The 15176-nt window shown below is 43.6% G+C and overlaps 1 protein-coding gene across 5 annotated transcripts in view; it reads left to right on the plus strand.

Annotated features, from left to right (window-relative positions):
* Positions 1-14870, plus strand: part of jakmip3 (Janus kinase and microtubule interacting protein 3) — a 17558-nt gene extending 2688 nt beyond the window's left edge. The window contains exons 6-23 of one of the 5 annotated variants that reach the window (XM_068304817.1): positions 135-290; positions 396-524; positions 2339-2374; positions 2455-2526; positions 2771-2875; positions 3588-3716; positions 3792-3875; positions 3978-4040; positions 4123-4221; positions 4965-5063; positions 5452-5511; positions 6806-6871; positions 6943-7011; positions 7109-7186; positions 7531-7761; positions 9347-9412; positions 10109-10168; positions 12940-14870. In XM_068304817.1, coding sequence (XP_068160918.1) covers positions 135-290; positions 396-524; positions 2339-2374; positions 2455-2526; positions 2771-2875; positions 3588-3716; positions 3792-3875; positions 3978-4040; positions 4123-4221; positions 4965-5063; positions 5452-5511; positions 6806-6871; positions 6943-7011; positions 7109-7186; positions 7531-7761; positions 9347-9412; positions 10109-10159 — 1593 coding nt within the window. In that variant the 3' untranslated portion in view covers positions 10160-10168; positions 12940-14870. The remainder of the gene's footprint in view (positions 1-134; positions 291-395; positions 525-2338; positions 2375-2454; positions 2527-2770; positions 2876-3587; positions 3717-3791; positions 3876-3977; positions 4041-4122; positions 4222-4964; positions 5064-5451; positions 5512-6805; positions 6872-6942; positions 7012-7108; positions 7187-7530; positions 7762-9346; positions 9413-10108; positions 10169-12939) is intronic. The other 4 variants (XM_068304819.1, XM_068304818.1, XM_068304820.1 and 1 more) reach the window with 4 other exon arrangements.
* Positions 14871-15176: the final 306 nt, after the last annotated feature.

Consider the following 15176-nt stretch of genomic DNA (forward strand, 5'->3'; position numbering starts at 1 on the left):
TAATGTCGTTATATTTGAATATTTTTAGTGATGTTTTTCTTTAGTATCTTTTATGTCGTTATTCTTAATTATTTGTATGTCGTTATTTTGAATATTTTTAGTGATGTTTTGCTTCCTGTTTTCTTCTTCTGCAGCTGAAGCGTCTGCGAGAGGCGGAGAGTCAGTTTCTTCCTCTTTTGGATAAAAACAAACGTCTGAGTCGTAAAAATGAGGAACTGGCGCTAAAAGTGCGTCGTCTTGACAACAAGCTTCGCTTTGTCACGCAGGAGAACCTGGAGATGGTAACTATGGTAACCACTCACCTGACAACACTCGTCCCCTTCACACCAGATTCAGACTGATGTTCTCTAAGCTAACACCTGTTAGCATGCTACCTGCACTGCTTCTTTATACAGAGGAGACCCAGTTCTCTCAATGACCTGGACCGGACCAGTTACCATGGTTACAGCCAGGATGAGCGAGAGATGGAGTTCCTGCGGTTGCAAGTGGTGGAGCAGCAACACATCATTGATGACCTGTCCAAGGTTCAGTAGGACTTTAGTAGGACTATGTCTGTGTTAATACCACTGTTGGTAGTACTACGTCTACATTAATACTACTATTAGTAGGACTACGTCTACATTAATACTACTATTAGTAGGACTACGTCTACATTAATACTACTATTAATAGTACTACGTCTACATTAATACTACCGTTGGTAGAACTACATCTACACTAATACTACTATTAGTAGGACTACGTCTACATTAATACTACTATTAGTAGGACTACGTCTACATTAATACTACTATTAGTAGTACTACGTCTACATTAATACTACCGTTGGTAGAACTACATCTACATTAATACTACTATTATAGGACTACGTCTATATTAATACTACTATTAGTAGTACTACGTCTACATTAATACTACTATTAGTAGTACTACGTCTACATTAATACTACTATTAGTAGTACTACGTATACATTAATACTACCGTTGGTAGAACTACATCTACATTAATACTACTATTATAGGACTACGTCTATATTAATACTACTATTAGAAGTACTACGTCTACATTAATACTACTATTATAGGACTACATCTATATTAATACTACTATTAGTAGTACTACGTCTACATTAATACTACCGTTGGTAGTACTACGTCTACATTAATACTACCGTTGGTAGTACTACGTCTACATTAATACTACTATTATAGGACTACGTCTATATTAATACTACTATTAGTAGTACTACGTCTACATTAATACTACTATTAGTAGGACTACGTCTACATTAATACTACTATTAGTAGTACTACGTCTACATTAATACTACTATTAGTAGGACTACGTCTACATTAATACTACTATTAGTAGTACTACGTCTACATTAATACTACTATTAGTAGTACTACGTATACATTAATACTACCGTTGGTAGAACTACATCTACATTAATACTACTATTATAGGACTACGTCTATATTAATACTACTATTAGTAGTACTACGTCTACATTAATACTACTATTAGTAGGACTACGTCTACATTAATACTACTATTAGTAGTACTACGTCTACATTAATACTACCGTTGGTAGAACTACATCTACATTAATACTACTATTATAGGACTACGTCTATATTAATACTACTATTAGTAGTACTACGTCTACATTAATACTACTATTAGTAGTACTACGTCTACATTAATACTACTATTAGTAGTACTACGTATACATTAATACTACCGTTGGTAGAACTACATCTACATTAATACTACTATTATAGGACTACGTCTATATTAATACTACTATTAGAAGTACTACGTCTACATTAATACTACTATTATAGGACTACATCTATATTAATACTACTATTAGTAGTACTACGTCTACATTAATACTACCGTTGGTAGTACTACGTCTACATTAATACTACCGTTGGTAGTACTACGTCTACATTAATACTACCGTTGGTAGAACTACATCTACATTAATACTACTATTATAGGACTACGTCTATATTAATACTACTATTAGTAGTACTACGTCTACATTAATACTACTATTATAGGACTACATCTATATTAATACTACTATTAGTAGTACTACGTCTACATTAATACTACCGTTGGTAGAACTACATCTATATTAATACTACTATTAGTAGAACTACGTCTACATTAATACTACCGTTGGTAGAACTACATCTACATTAATACTACCGTTGGTAGTACTACGTCTACATTAATACTACCGTTGGTAGTACTACGTCTGTTACTACCACTAGAGGTATAACGTTATGACAGGAAGCATCATGCTGACCAGCGTTTGTGTTTCAGGCTCTGGAGACAGCGGGTTATGTCAAGAACGTGATCGTAAGTCCCGCCCAGAACCGCCGTGCTGCAGGTTGGTAGGCCGCCGTCGCCTCCTGTCTGATGTTGGTTGTGTCTGACAGGAGAGAGACATGTTACTGCGGTACCGCCGCCAGGACTCCGTCAGGAGGAAACGCACCTTCAGAGCCTGCAGGGTGAGACCGGACCCCCGAGACCGGACCCCCGAGACCGGACCCCCGAGACCGGACCCACGAGACCGGACCCACGAGACCGGACCCCCGAGACCGGACCCACGAGACCAAACCCTAGAGGCCAGACTGATGTTCTAACTGTCTTTCATAATTTTAATATACCATACGTGTGTGTGTGTGTGTGTGTGTGTGTGTGTGTGTGTGTGTGTGTGTGTGTGTGTGTGTGTGTGTGTGTGTGTCTCTCCAGGTGATTGAGACGTTTTATGGCTATGACGAAGAAGCCTCGATGGACTCTGACGGGTCGTCTTTGTCCTTTCACACGGACAGAACTCCAGACACCGAACCGGAGGAGGTACACGCCCACCACACCTGTTTTCATGGACACGCCCACCACACCTGTTAATGTAGACACGCCCACCACATCTGTTTGGATAGACACGCCCACCACACCTGTTTATGTAGACACGCCCACTGAACCTGTTAACATAGACACGCCCACCACACCTGTTTAGATAGACACGCCCATCACAACTGTTTCCATAGACACGCCCACTGAACCTGTTAACATAGACACGCCCACCACACCTGTTTCCATAGACATGCCCATCACACCAGTGTTTACGTAAACATGATGTTTACCTAGACATGTTTACGTAAACATGATGTTTACCTAGACATGTTTACGTAAACATGATGTTTACCTAGACATGTTTACGTAAACATGATGTTTACCTAGACATGTTTACGTAAACATGATGTTTACCTAGACATGTTTACGTAAACATGATGTTTACCTAGACATGTTTACGTAAACATGATGTTTACCTAGACATGTTTACGTAAACATGATGTTTACCTAGACATGTTTACGTAAACATGATGTTTACCTAGACATGTTTATGTAAACATGATGTTTACCTAGACATGTTTACGTAAACATGATGTTTACCTAGACATGTTTACGTAAACTTGTTTGCTGACTGCATGTTGGGGGGGTTTCTGCATCCACAGAGAACTGAACAGAATCTCTGGTTCTGGTTCTGCTTCTGGTTTGTGTGTTCCAGGTGTGTGCGCGTGAGGAGGCGGAGCTCCGATACCGTCAGCTGACTCAGGAGTACCAGGCGCTCCAGCGCGCGTACACCCTGCTGACAGAGACGAGCGGCGGGAACTACGACCCTGAGAAGGAGATCAAGGTGAGCCGCCTCGCGGCAGCAGAACCGGGTCGGGGTTGCGAGTCCGAAGCCGCTGACAGTTCTGCTACGTTTCAGACCAGAGAGCAGCTGCTGAGGGACGTCAGCCGCTATGAAAGCAGAGTGGCTGATCTGGAGTCAGCGCTGAAGCAGCAGGGACTGGTAACACACATCTGGATAGCTAATGGGGTTCCAGTGTGACGGAACACCTGTCTGTGGAGGTCTGGGGGCGGAGCCTGACGCTGCTTTCTGTCTGTCTGTCAGGATGTGAAGTGGGTGGAGGAGAAGCAGGCGCTGTATCAACGCAACCAGGAGCTGGTGGAGAAGGTGAGGGGGGTGAGGGGGTCAGGTGTTGAGGGGGGTGAGGGGGCGAGGGGGTGGTCCTCTGACGGCTGGATGCTTCCTCCAGGTGAGGCAGATGGAAGGTGAGGACCTGCGGCTGAGGAACGACATCCAGGACGTGAAGGACCAGAACGAACTGCTGGAGTTCAGGATCCTGGAGCTGGAGGTAAACAACAACAAACAGGACAACAACAACAACAACAACACAAGAACAAAACAACAAAGACTGCAACAAAACAATAACAAACACCACAGCAAAACAACAACACCACAGCAAAACAACAACAAACACCACAGCAAAACAACAACACCACAGCAAAACAACAACACCACAGCAAAACAACAACACCACAGCAAAACAACAAACACCGCAGCAAAACAACAACACCACAGCAAAACAACAACACCACAGCAAAACAACAACAAACACCACAGCAAAACAACAACACCACAGCAAAACAACAACAACAACACCACAGCAAAACAACAACAAACACCACAGCAAAACAACAACAAACACCACAGCAAAACAACAACAAACACCACAGCAAAACAACAACAAACACCACAGCAAAACAATAACAAACACCACAACAAAACAACAACACCACAGCAAAACAATAACAAACACCACAGCAAAACAATAACAAACATATGACAGCACAAACAACAACAAACCGTCCTGAGAACACAAACAACTAGAACCAATCAGAAGCCAGACAGCGAAACATGAGCTGAATTCATTCTATTGGTGTTAAAGGTTTCAAACAGCTTTGTATTTTTTGTCGCCTAAAGGAACATAAACATGTTTTCAATCATTTGGTGAAATCAAATTCGTAACTTGTTCTCGCACAGAAATGTTTCTAACGTTGTCTCTCTGTTTCCATGGAAACCACACCTTTTCTTCAGGAGAGAGAACGACGCTCACCTCCCATTAACTTCAGACAACTCTATTTCCCAGAAGGCCTCAGTCCTCTGCAGATCTATTGCGAAGCAGAGGGGGTCACAGTGAGTGCACCTGAGTAACACCTGAGTAATACCTGAGTACACCTGAGTAATACCTGAGTACACCTGAGTAACACCTGAGTACACCTGAGCACACCTGAGCACACATGAGTTACACCTGAGTACACCTGAGTAACATCTGAGTTACACCTGAGTTACAACTGAGTAACATCTGAGTTACACCTGAGTACACCTGAGTAACACCTGAGCACACCTGAGTAACACCTGAGTTACACCTGAGTTAAACCTGAGTAACACCTGAGTAACATCTGAGTTACACCTGAGTTACACCTGAGTTACACCTGAATTACACCTGAGTAACATCTGAGTAACACCTGAGTACACCTGAGTACACCTGGGCCGCCCTGCTGACTGTGGTCTTCCTCCTCAGGAGATCGTGATCAGTGAGCTGATGAAGAAGCTGGACATCCTGGGCGATAACGCCGTAAGTGTATGTTCAGCTTCTTCTGTACATGAATGTGCTGTCGTGTCATTTCCACCTGACGATCAGCTGCTGTCACCATGTGTCACCATATGTCACCACGTGTCACCACGTTTCACCACGTGTCACCACGTTTCACCACGTGTCACCACGTTTCACCACGTGTCACCATGTTGACTGTTTGTTTCCCAGATGTCAAAAAACACTTTGAACCGAATAATTTTCTGTTTCGCTGACATGTTGTTGACGTGTTGTTGACGTGTTGCTGACGTGTTTCTGACATGCCGCTGACATGTTGTTGACATGTTGCTGATGTGTTGCTGATGTGTTGTTAATGTGTTGCTGATGTGTTGCTGATGTGTTGACATGTTGCTGACATGTTGCTGACATGTTGCTGACATGTTGCTGACATGTCGCTGACATGTTACTAACATGTTACTAACGTGTTGCTACCGTGTTGTTGACATTGTTGACATGTTGTTGACATGTTTCTGATGTGTTGCTGATGTGTTACTGATGTGTTGCTGATGTGTTGACATGTTGCTGACATGTTACTAACGTGTTGTTGACATGTTGCTGACATGTTACTAACATGTTACTAATGTGTTGCTACCGTGTTGTTGACATTGTTGACATGTTAGTGACATGTTGCTATAATGTTGTTGACATATTGCTGACATGTTGCTGACCTGTTGCTGACATGTTGCTGACGTGTTGTTGACATGTTGTTTACATGTTGCTGACATGTTACTAATGTGTTGCTGACGTGTTACTGATGTGTTGCTATTGTGTTGTTGACATTGTTGACATGTTGCTGACATGTTACTAACGTGTTGCTGACGTGTTGCTAACATGTTGCTAATGTGTTGTTGACGTATTGTTGACATGTTGCTGACATGTTACTAATGTGTTGTTGACATATTGTTGACATGTTGCTGACATGTTACTAACGTGTTGCTGACGTGTTGCTAACATGTTGCTAACGTGTTGTTGAGATATTGTTGACATGTTGCTGACATGTTACTAACGTGTTGCTGACGTGTTGCTAACGTGTTGCTGACGTATTGCTAACGTGTTGTTGACATATTGTTGACATGTTGCTGACATGTTACTATCATGTTGTTGACATATTAACATGTTACTAACGTGTTGCTGACGTGTTACTAACGTGTTGCTGACGTGTTGCTAACGTGTTGTTGACATATTGTTGACATGTTGCTGACATGTTACTAACGTGTTGCTGATGTGTAGCTAACGTGTTGCTGATGTGTTGCTAACATGTTGTTGACATGTTTAACTACAGAACCTGTCCAATGAGGAGCAGGTGGTCGTCATCCACGCCAGGACAGTTCTCACTCTGGCAGAGAAGGTAACAGAAGCCCTGAAGCCTGATGATGTCACTTCCTGCCGTGTGTAACGGACCGCCCCCTCTGTCCTCAGTGGCTGGAGTCCATCGAGGTCACCAAGTCGCTCCTGCAGCAGAAGATGTTGGACATCGAGAGCGAGAAGGTACAAACCTCAGGTCTCCCTGAACTGTTTCTATGGTTACCACGTACCCCCCACCCCCTCGAATCAACCTGTGTGATGGTTACCCCCACCCCTCCAGGACCTGTTCAGCAAACAGAAAGGCTACCTGGACGAGGAGCTGGACTACAGGAAGCAGTCGATGGACCAGGCTCATAAGGTCGGTGGCAGCGCCAGGATGTTACGGCTAGCTGCAACACGCTGCCATGGCGACCAGTCAGGAAATGAATTCATTCGTGTTGCTGATGTCACTTCCTGCCTCCCCTCGGTGGTGTTGTGATGTCACTTCTTACCTCCACTCGGTGGTGTTGTGATGTCACTTCTTACCTCCACTCGGTGGTGTTGTGATGTCACTTCTTACCTCCACTCGGTGGTGTTGTGATGTCACCTCCTGCCTCCACCTGGCGGTGCTGTGATGTCACTTCCTGCCTCCACCTGGTGGTGCTGTGATGTCACTGGCGTGTAGCTGCGGTTGGTGACGTAACGTATGTGTGGTTGGTGCAGAGGATCCTGGAGCTGGAGGCCATGTTGTTTGAGGCTCTGCAGCAGGAGGAGAAGACAAGGATGGAGGGGTTGAAGGTCGAAGGTCGTCTCTCTGAAACGCTGACGGAGAACGAGCGGGAGGGGCTTAAGAGAGCCATGGACCAATGGAAACGCACGGTGATGTTTGAGCTGAGGGAGCGAGACAGCCAGATCCTCCGAGAAAGGATGGAAGTACTGCAGCTCACACAACAGGTAAACACGTAAACAATAACCGGTAAACACGTCAACGGTACCCGGTAAACACCAGAGTCCTGTCCCATAAAGCTGGATTAACCTAGTCAGGCTTCCTCTTCCTTATCTGGCTTCACTTACCCAGACATCCACCCTCCAGATTTCCGGTTCCATAAAGCCGGCTATCAACTCACTAATTCAATCCAGGCTTGTCCACTCTAGATCTGTGTGCGCTCACATAAAAAGGGCGGAGTTTGCTGCATGCGACCAATCACAAACATGCAACAAACCGGCCCGAGACGCATATTTTACAACGGAGGAGCAAACAATAATAATTAATATACGATCAATACAAATCAATAATCCAGGCAAAAAGCAACACAGCTGCAGCTGCCAAACGGAGCAAGGATCTCTGGGAAAACATGGCCGACTGCGTCAATGAGGAAGTTAGTGCCATTATAATATTACTGCCCCACTATGACTGCACTTGTGTATCTGACTACAGTAACATGTGTGTGTTCATACATGTGTGTGTGAACCACATGTTTGGTTATGACATGTGATCGTAGCCCCGTGACTTTATGAACAGCTCTACGTACTGTGTTCTTCACAGGTTTTCAGCATCGCCAACACAAGTACCGATCAATCAATCAATCGATCAATCCATGATTTACTGAAACAAATCATTGATCAATGACATTCTATCTGTGTGTTGCTTGTAACCCGTCCAACGAGGGATTTCAGGACATCATAATAATTACCAACATCACTCAGAAATATATGAACTGTCTCAAAGACCCTCAGGTCAATGCACACTGTGTGGGGCTGTCAGCGCGGGGTTGGGGTGCGTTCCATTCCTGATGTGAGGCTCCAGCAGCTGACAGATGTAATGTAACCCCTCCCCCCAAAACCTCTACCTTTCTACAGTCATTGTTCAGCCAATCCCACCGGATTACAGCCATCCCTAAATATTCTCTCTGCCTGAGCGCTCTGCACACAAGCTGTGACCCGAGATCCACCGGGTTCTCAGGGAACGGACGGCCCGTTTTCAGGAGAACCGATTGGTCAGTAGGTGGGGCTGTTATACCTGCTGAGCTCTGATTGGTCAGTAGGTGGGGCTGTTATACCTGCTGAGCTCTGATTGGTCAGTAGGTGGGGCTGTTATACCCGCTGAGCTCTGATTGGTCAGTAGGTGGGGCTGTTATACCTGCTGAGCTCTGATTGGTCAGTAGGTGGGGCTGTTATACCTGCTGATCTTATCCTGAACTTATCCTGCTCCGGAGCAGGTTAGGTGTTCAGCATAGGTTACCGCGACAACATAGCCCGATAGAAAGTCAGCAACCTTTAGGGTACCGAAAAGCCAGGGTTAAGCCTGAAGTTATCTGGCTAAGCCGTAATCCAGCTTTATGGTACAGGCCTCTGGTGAACATGTCAACGATACCTGGTAAACAATAGGTGAACATGTAAAACACTGGGTAAATACTGTGTATTAACAGCTGGTAAGGAGCTAGAATGGAGAGGTGTTAGATTTAATCAAACTGTTATTTATGTAGTTCATATTGTTGAGTTATAGTTCTGTTGTTTGTTTGTTCCTTGTTTTTGACAGAGGAACAAGGAGCTGGAAGAATGTATAGAAGCACAGAAGCGACAGATTAAAGAACTGGAGGAAAAGGTAGGACTATCAAACTACCAATACTAACTAAAACTACCACTAGTAAACTACCAATAGTAACTAAAACTACCACTAGTAAACTACCAATACTAACTAAAACTACCACAAGCAAACTACCAATACTAACTAAAACTACCACTAGTAAAGTACCAATACTAAATCAAACCACCATTACTAAACTATCAATACTAACTGAAGCTACCACGACTAAACTACCTATACTAACTAAAACTACCACTACTAAACTACCAATACTAGCCAAAACTACCACTACTAAACTACCAATACTAACTAAAGCTACCACAACTAAACTACCAATACTAACTAAAACTACCACTACTAAACTACCAATACTAGCCAAAACTACCACTACTAAACTACCAATACTAACTAAAGCTACCACAACTAAACTACCAATACTAACTAAAACTACCACTACTAAACTACCAATACTAGCCAAAACTACCACTACTAAACTACCAATACTAATTAAAACTACCACTACAAAACTACTTATACTAATTAAAACTAAAACCATCACCAGTACTAACTAAAAGTACCATTACTAACTAAAACTCTCTACAGTACTATGTGAACTACCACTAGTACTAACTAAAACTACCATTAGTACGAACTAAAACTACCACCCTACTATCAACAAGAAATAACCTGAACTCTGATGTTTCCTTCTTTCAGTTCCTGTTTCTGTTTCTATTCTTCTCTTTGGCGTTCATCCTCTGGTCCTAACGGCAGCTGGTAGGTACACAGTTTACTACAAGTACACAGTTTACTGTGAGTACACAGTTTACTACAAGTACACAGTTTACTACAAGTACACAGTTTACTACAAGTACACAGTTCACTACAAGTACACAGTTTACTACAACTACACAGTTTACTACAAGTACACAGTTTACTGCAAGTACACAGTTTACTACAAGTACACAGTTTACTACAATTACACATTTTACTACAAGTACACAGTTCACTACAAGTACACAGTTTGCTACAAGTACACAGTTCGCTACAAGTACACAGTTTACTACAAGTACAGTTTACTACAAGTACACAGTTTCCTACAAGTACAGTTTACTACAAGTACAGTGTACTACAAGTACAGTTTACTACAAGTACACAGTTTACTACAAGTACACAGTTTACTACAAGTACAGTTTACTACAAGTACACAGTTTACTACAAGTACAATTTACTACAAGTACACAGTTCACTACAAGTACACAGTTTACTACAAGTACACAGTTTACTACAAGTACACAGTTCACTACAAGTACACAGTTTACTACAAGTACACAGTTTACTACAAGTACAGTTTACTACAAGTACACAGTTTACTACAAGTACACAATGCACTACAAGTACACAGTTTACTACAAGCACAGTTTACTACAAGTACAGTTTACTACAAGTACAGTTTACTACAAGTACAGTTTACTACAAGTACACAGTTTACTACAAGTACACAGTTTACTACAATTACACATTTTACTACAAGTACACAGTTCACTACAAGTACACAGTTTGCTACAAGTACACAGTTCACTAAAAGGACACAGTTTACTACAAGTACACAGGTCACTACAAGTACACAGTTCACTACAAGTACACAGTTCACTACAGAACACAGTTTACTACAGGTACACAGGTTCGCTACAGGTACACAGGTCCGCTACAAATACACAGGTTCACCACAGGTACACAGGTCCACTACAAATACACAGGTTCACTACAAATACACAGTTCACTACAAGTACACAGTTCACTACAGGTCAACAGGTCCACTACAAATACACAGGTTCACTACAGGTACACAGGTCCACTACAAATACACAGGTTCACTACAGATACTCAGGTTTACTACAGATACACAGGTACACTAAAAATACACAGGTTCACTACAGGTACACAGGTTCACTACAGGTACACAGGTTTACTACAGGTACACAGGTTCACTACAGGTACACAGGTTCACTACAGGTACACAGGTTTACTACAGGTACACAGGTTCACTACATGTACACAGGTTCACTACAGGTACACAGGTTCACTAAAAATACACAGGTTCACTACAAATACACAGGTTTACTACAGGTACACAGGTACACTACAAATACACAGGTTCACTACAGGTACAGAGGTTTACTACAGGTACACAGGTACACTACAAATGCACAGGTTCACTACAGGTACACTACAGGTACACAGGTACACTACAGGTACACAGGTACACTACAGATACACATGTACACTACAGGTACACAGGTTCACTACAGGTACACATGTACATTACAGGTACACATGTACACTACAGGTACACAGGTTCACTACAGGTACACATGTACACTACAGGTACACATGTACACTACAGGTACACAGGTTCACTACAGGTACACAGGTTCACTACAGGTACACAGGTACACTACAGGTACACAGGTACACTACAGGTACACATGTACATTACAGGTACACATGTACACTACAGGTACACAGGTACATTACAGGTACACAGGTACACTACAGGTACACAGGTTCACTACAGGTACACAGGTACACTACAGGTACACAGGTTCACTACAGGTACACATGTACACTACAGGTACACAGGTTCACTACAGGTACACATGTACATTACAGGTACACATGTACACTACAGGTACACAGGTACATTACAGGTACACAGGTACACTACAGGTACACAGGTTCACTACAGGTACACATGTACACTACAGGTACACATGTACACTACAGGTACACAGGTTCACTACAGGTACACAGGTACACTACAGGTACACAGGTTCACTACAGGTACACAGGTACACTACAGGTACACAGGTTCACTACAGGTACACATGTACATTACAGGTACACATGTACACTACAGGTACACAGGTACATTACAGGTACACAGGTACACTACAGGTACACAGGTTCACTACAGGTACACAGGTTCACTACAGGTACACAGGTACATTACAGGTACACATGTACACTACAGGTACACAGGTACATCACAGGTACACAGGTACACTACAGGTACACAGGTACATTACAGGTACACAGGTACACTACAGGTACACAGGTACATTACAGGTACACAGGTACACTACAGGTACACAGGTACACTACAGGTACACAGGTACACTACAGGTACACAGGTACATTACAGGTACACAGGTACACTACAGGTACACAGGTACATTACAGGTACACAGGTACACTACAGGTACACAGGTACATTACAGGTACACAGGTACACTACAGGTACACAGGTACACTACAGGTACACAGGTACACTACAGGTACACAGGTACATTACAGGTACACAGGTACACTACAGGTACACAGGTACACTACAGGTACACAGGTACATTACAGGTACACAGGTACACTACAGGTACACAGGTACTCTACAGGTACACAGGTACATTACAGGTACACAGGTACACTACAGGTACACAGGTATGACTCGTGCCCGTTAATGGTAACCGGTAACGGTGGCTGTTCTCCAGTCTGGTTCCAGGTTCTGCCTCCAGAGTCCAGCAGCTGGTTGCTCAGCGGGGGGGCTCCTCCTGGATCAAACCAACAGACGGGGGGGTTCAGGCGGATTCACATCGTGGAACCAGCAGGACTGACTGAGGGGCGTCGGCTTCACTGCCCTGCTGACCTGCCGTCAGCCAATCAGATCACCTGTCAGCCGAAGTTGGGATTCCACACACTGGGGCTGACCGATTGGTTGTCATGGGAACCGCCGTCCAGTGGAAACTACCAGTGTGCTAACTAGCGTTGTGTTAGCTCTTGCTAGCTACACCTGATATGCAGCTGAAAACTCAGTGTGGCCCCCAGGGGCCAACGTGGTGCTGGACTACAAACGGTTTACCTCAGCTAGCAGGACGCCTGTCAGTGTTAGCTGCTTTTAAACACTGCTAGCTACTTTAGCTAGCTAAAGCTAACACCTGTCAGTGTTAGCTGCTTTTAAACACTGCTAGCTACTTTAGCTAGCTAAAGCTAACACCTGTCAGTGTTAGCTGCTTTTAAACACTGCTAGCTACTTTAGCTAGCTAAAGCTAACGCCTGTCAGTGTTAGCTGGTTTTAAACACTGCTAGCTACTCTGCTAGCTACTCTAGCTAGCTACTCTAGCTAGCTGGGTCGCTACAGTTTTCCAACATGTCTGTCAGTAGAACGACAGAAAACGTGACAGCGTGTCGTCAGGTCAGGTGAGGTTAGCTTTGTTCTGATTGGCGGTTGCACCTGCAGACTAGCAGCAGCTCCCAGAGATCTCCGGCCACAGTGTGTAACCTCTCCTCACCATCCTGGACCAAACCTGGGGCAGGAAGTCCACCTGCTGGAGGCGGGGCAAAGGAAACGAGACATGTTTTCCCTGCTCTTTGTTGTCATCGCCATGGAAACCGTCTCCGGTCAACAATCTGCTTCCAGTACCGGTTCGTCATCAACCAGACGGTTTTGAAATGTGACCGAAATCAGATGTTTGCGCTGCAGCCGGGGAGGCCCCGCCCAGGCTAAAGAGTTAGCAAACTAGCTAACGGATTTCCATGGAACTTAATGAAGGGGCGGAGCTTGAGTCAAAGTGAATGGACATGTCGGCCATGTTGGAGGACGGCGAGACGAGTTACCAATAAAGTATTTATGTAAACGCTCCAGCAAACCAGGTTTGTGAATCTGGTTTCATCTGTTCAGATCAAAAAAATCCAGAACAGGATCCACAAACAGGACTCAAAATGAACCTGACACACAGACAGACAGACAGACAGACAGACAGACAGACAGACAGACAGACAGGTAAACAGACAGACAGACAGGTAAACAGACAGACAGGTAAACAGACAGACAGACAGGTAAACAGACAGACAGGTAAACAGACAGACAGGTAAACAGACAGACAGACAGACAGACAGGTAAACAGACAGACAGGTAAACAGACAGACAGACAGACAGGTAAACAGACAGACAGGTAAACAGACAGACAGGTAAACAGACAGACAGACAGACAGACAGACAGACAGGTAAACAGACAGACAGACAGACAGACAGGTAAACAGACAGACAGACAGACACACAGGTAAACAGACAGACAGGTAAACAGACAGACAGACAGGTAAACAGACAGACAGGTAAACAGACAGACAAACAGGTGAAATCGTCGTCATTTTCGTCAGTTCAGGCCTCAGACGAATGAAATAAGAGTTTATATTTCTGTTCTCTATATTTTTGTTCTTTATATTTGTGTTTACAGATTTTACATCGTACCAGCTGCTCATTTATTATCACGTTCCTCTAGTTTCTGTAGAAATATCAACTGTATAATATGTTTATTACCACGTTTACATGAGGTATTTGATGTACAGTGGTCCCTCGTTCCTCGTGGTTCATGCGTTCCAGGAATCACACGCAATCAACGAATTCTGTTTTATTAACCCTAACCCTAACCCCCCCATACTGATATTAACCCTAACCCTAACCCCCCCATACTGATATTAACCCTAACCCTAACCCCCCCATACTGATATTTACCCTAACCCTAACCCCCCATACTGATATTAACCCTAACCCTAACCCCCCCATACTGATATTAACCCTAACCCTAACCCCCCATACTGATATTAACCCTAACCCTAACCCCCCCATACTGATATTAACCCTAACCCTAACCCCCCATACTGATATTAACCCTAACCCTAACCCCCCCATACTGATATTAACCCTAACCCTAACCCCCCATACTGATAT

This window comes from Antennarius striatus, chromosome 21, assembly GCF_040054535.1.
Source record: "Antennarius striatus isolate MH-2024 chromosome 21, ASM4005453v1, whole genome shotgun sequence".
NCBI lineage: Eukaryota > Metazoa > Chordata > Actinopteri > Lophiiformes > Antennariidae > Antennarius > Antennarius striatus.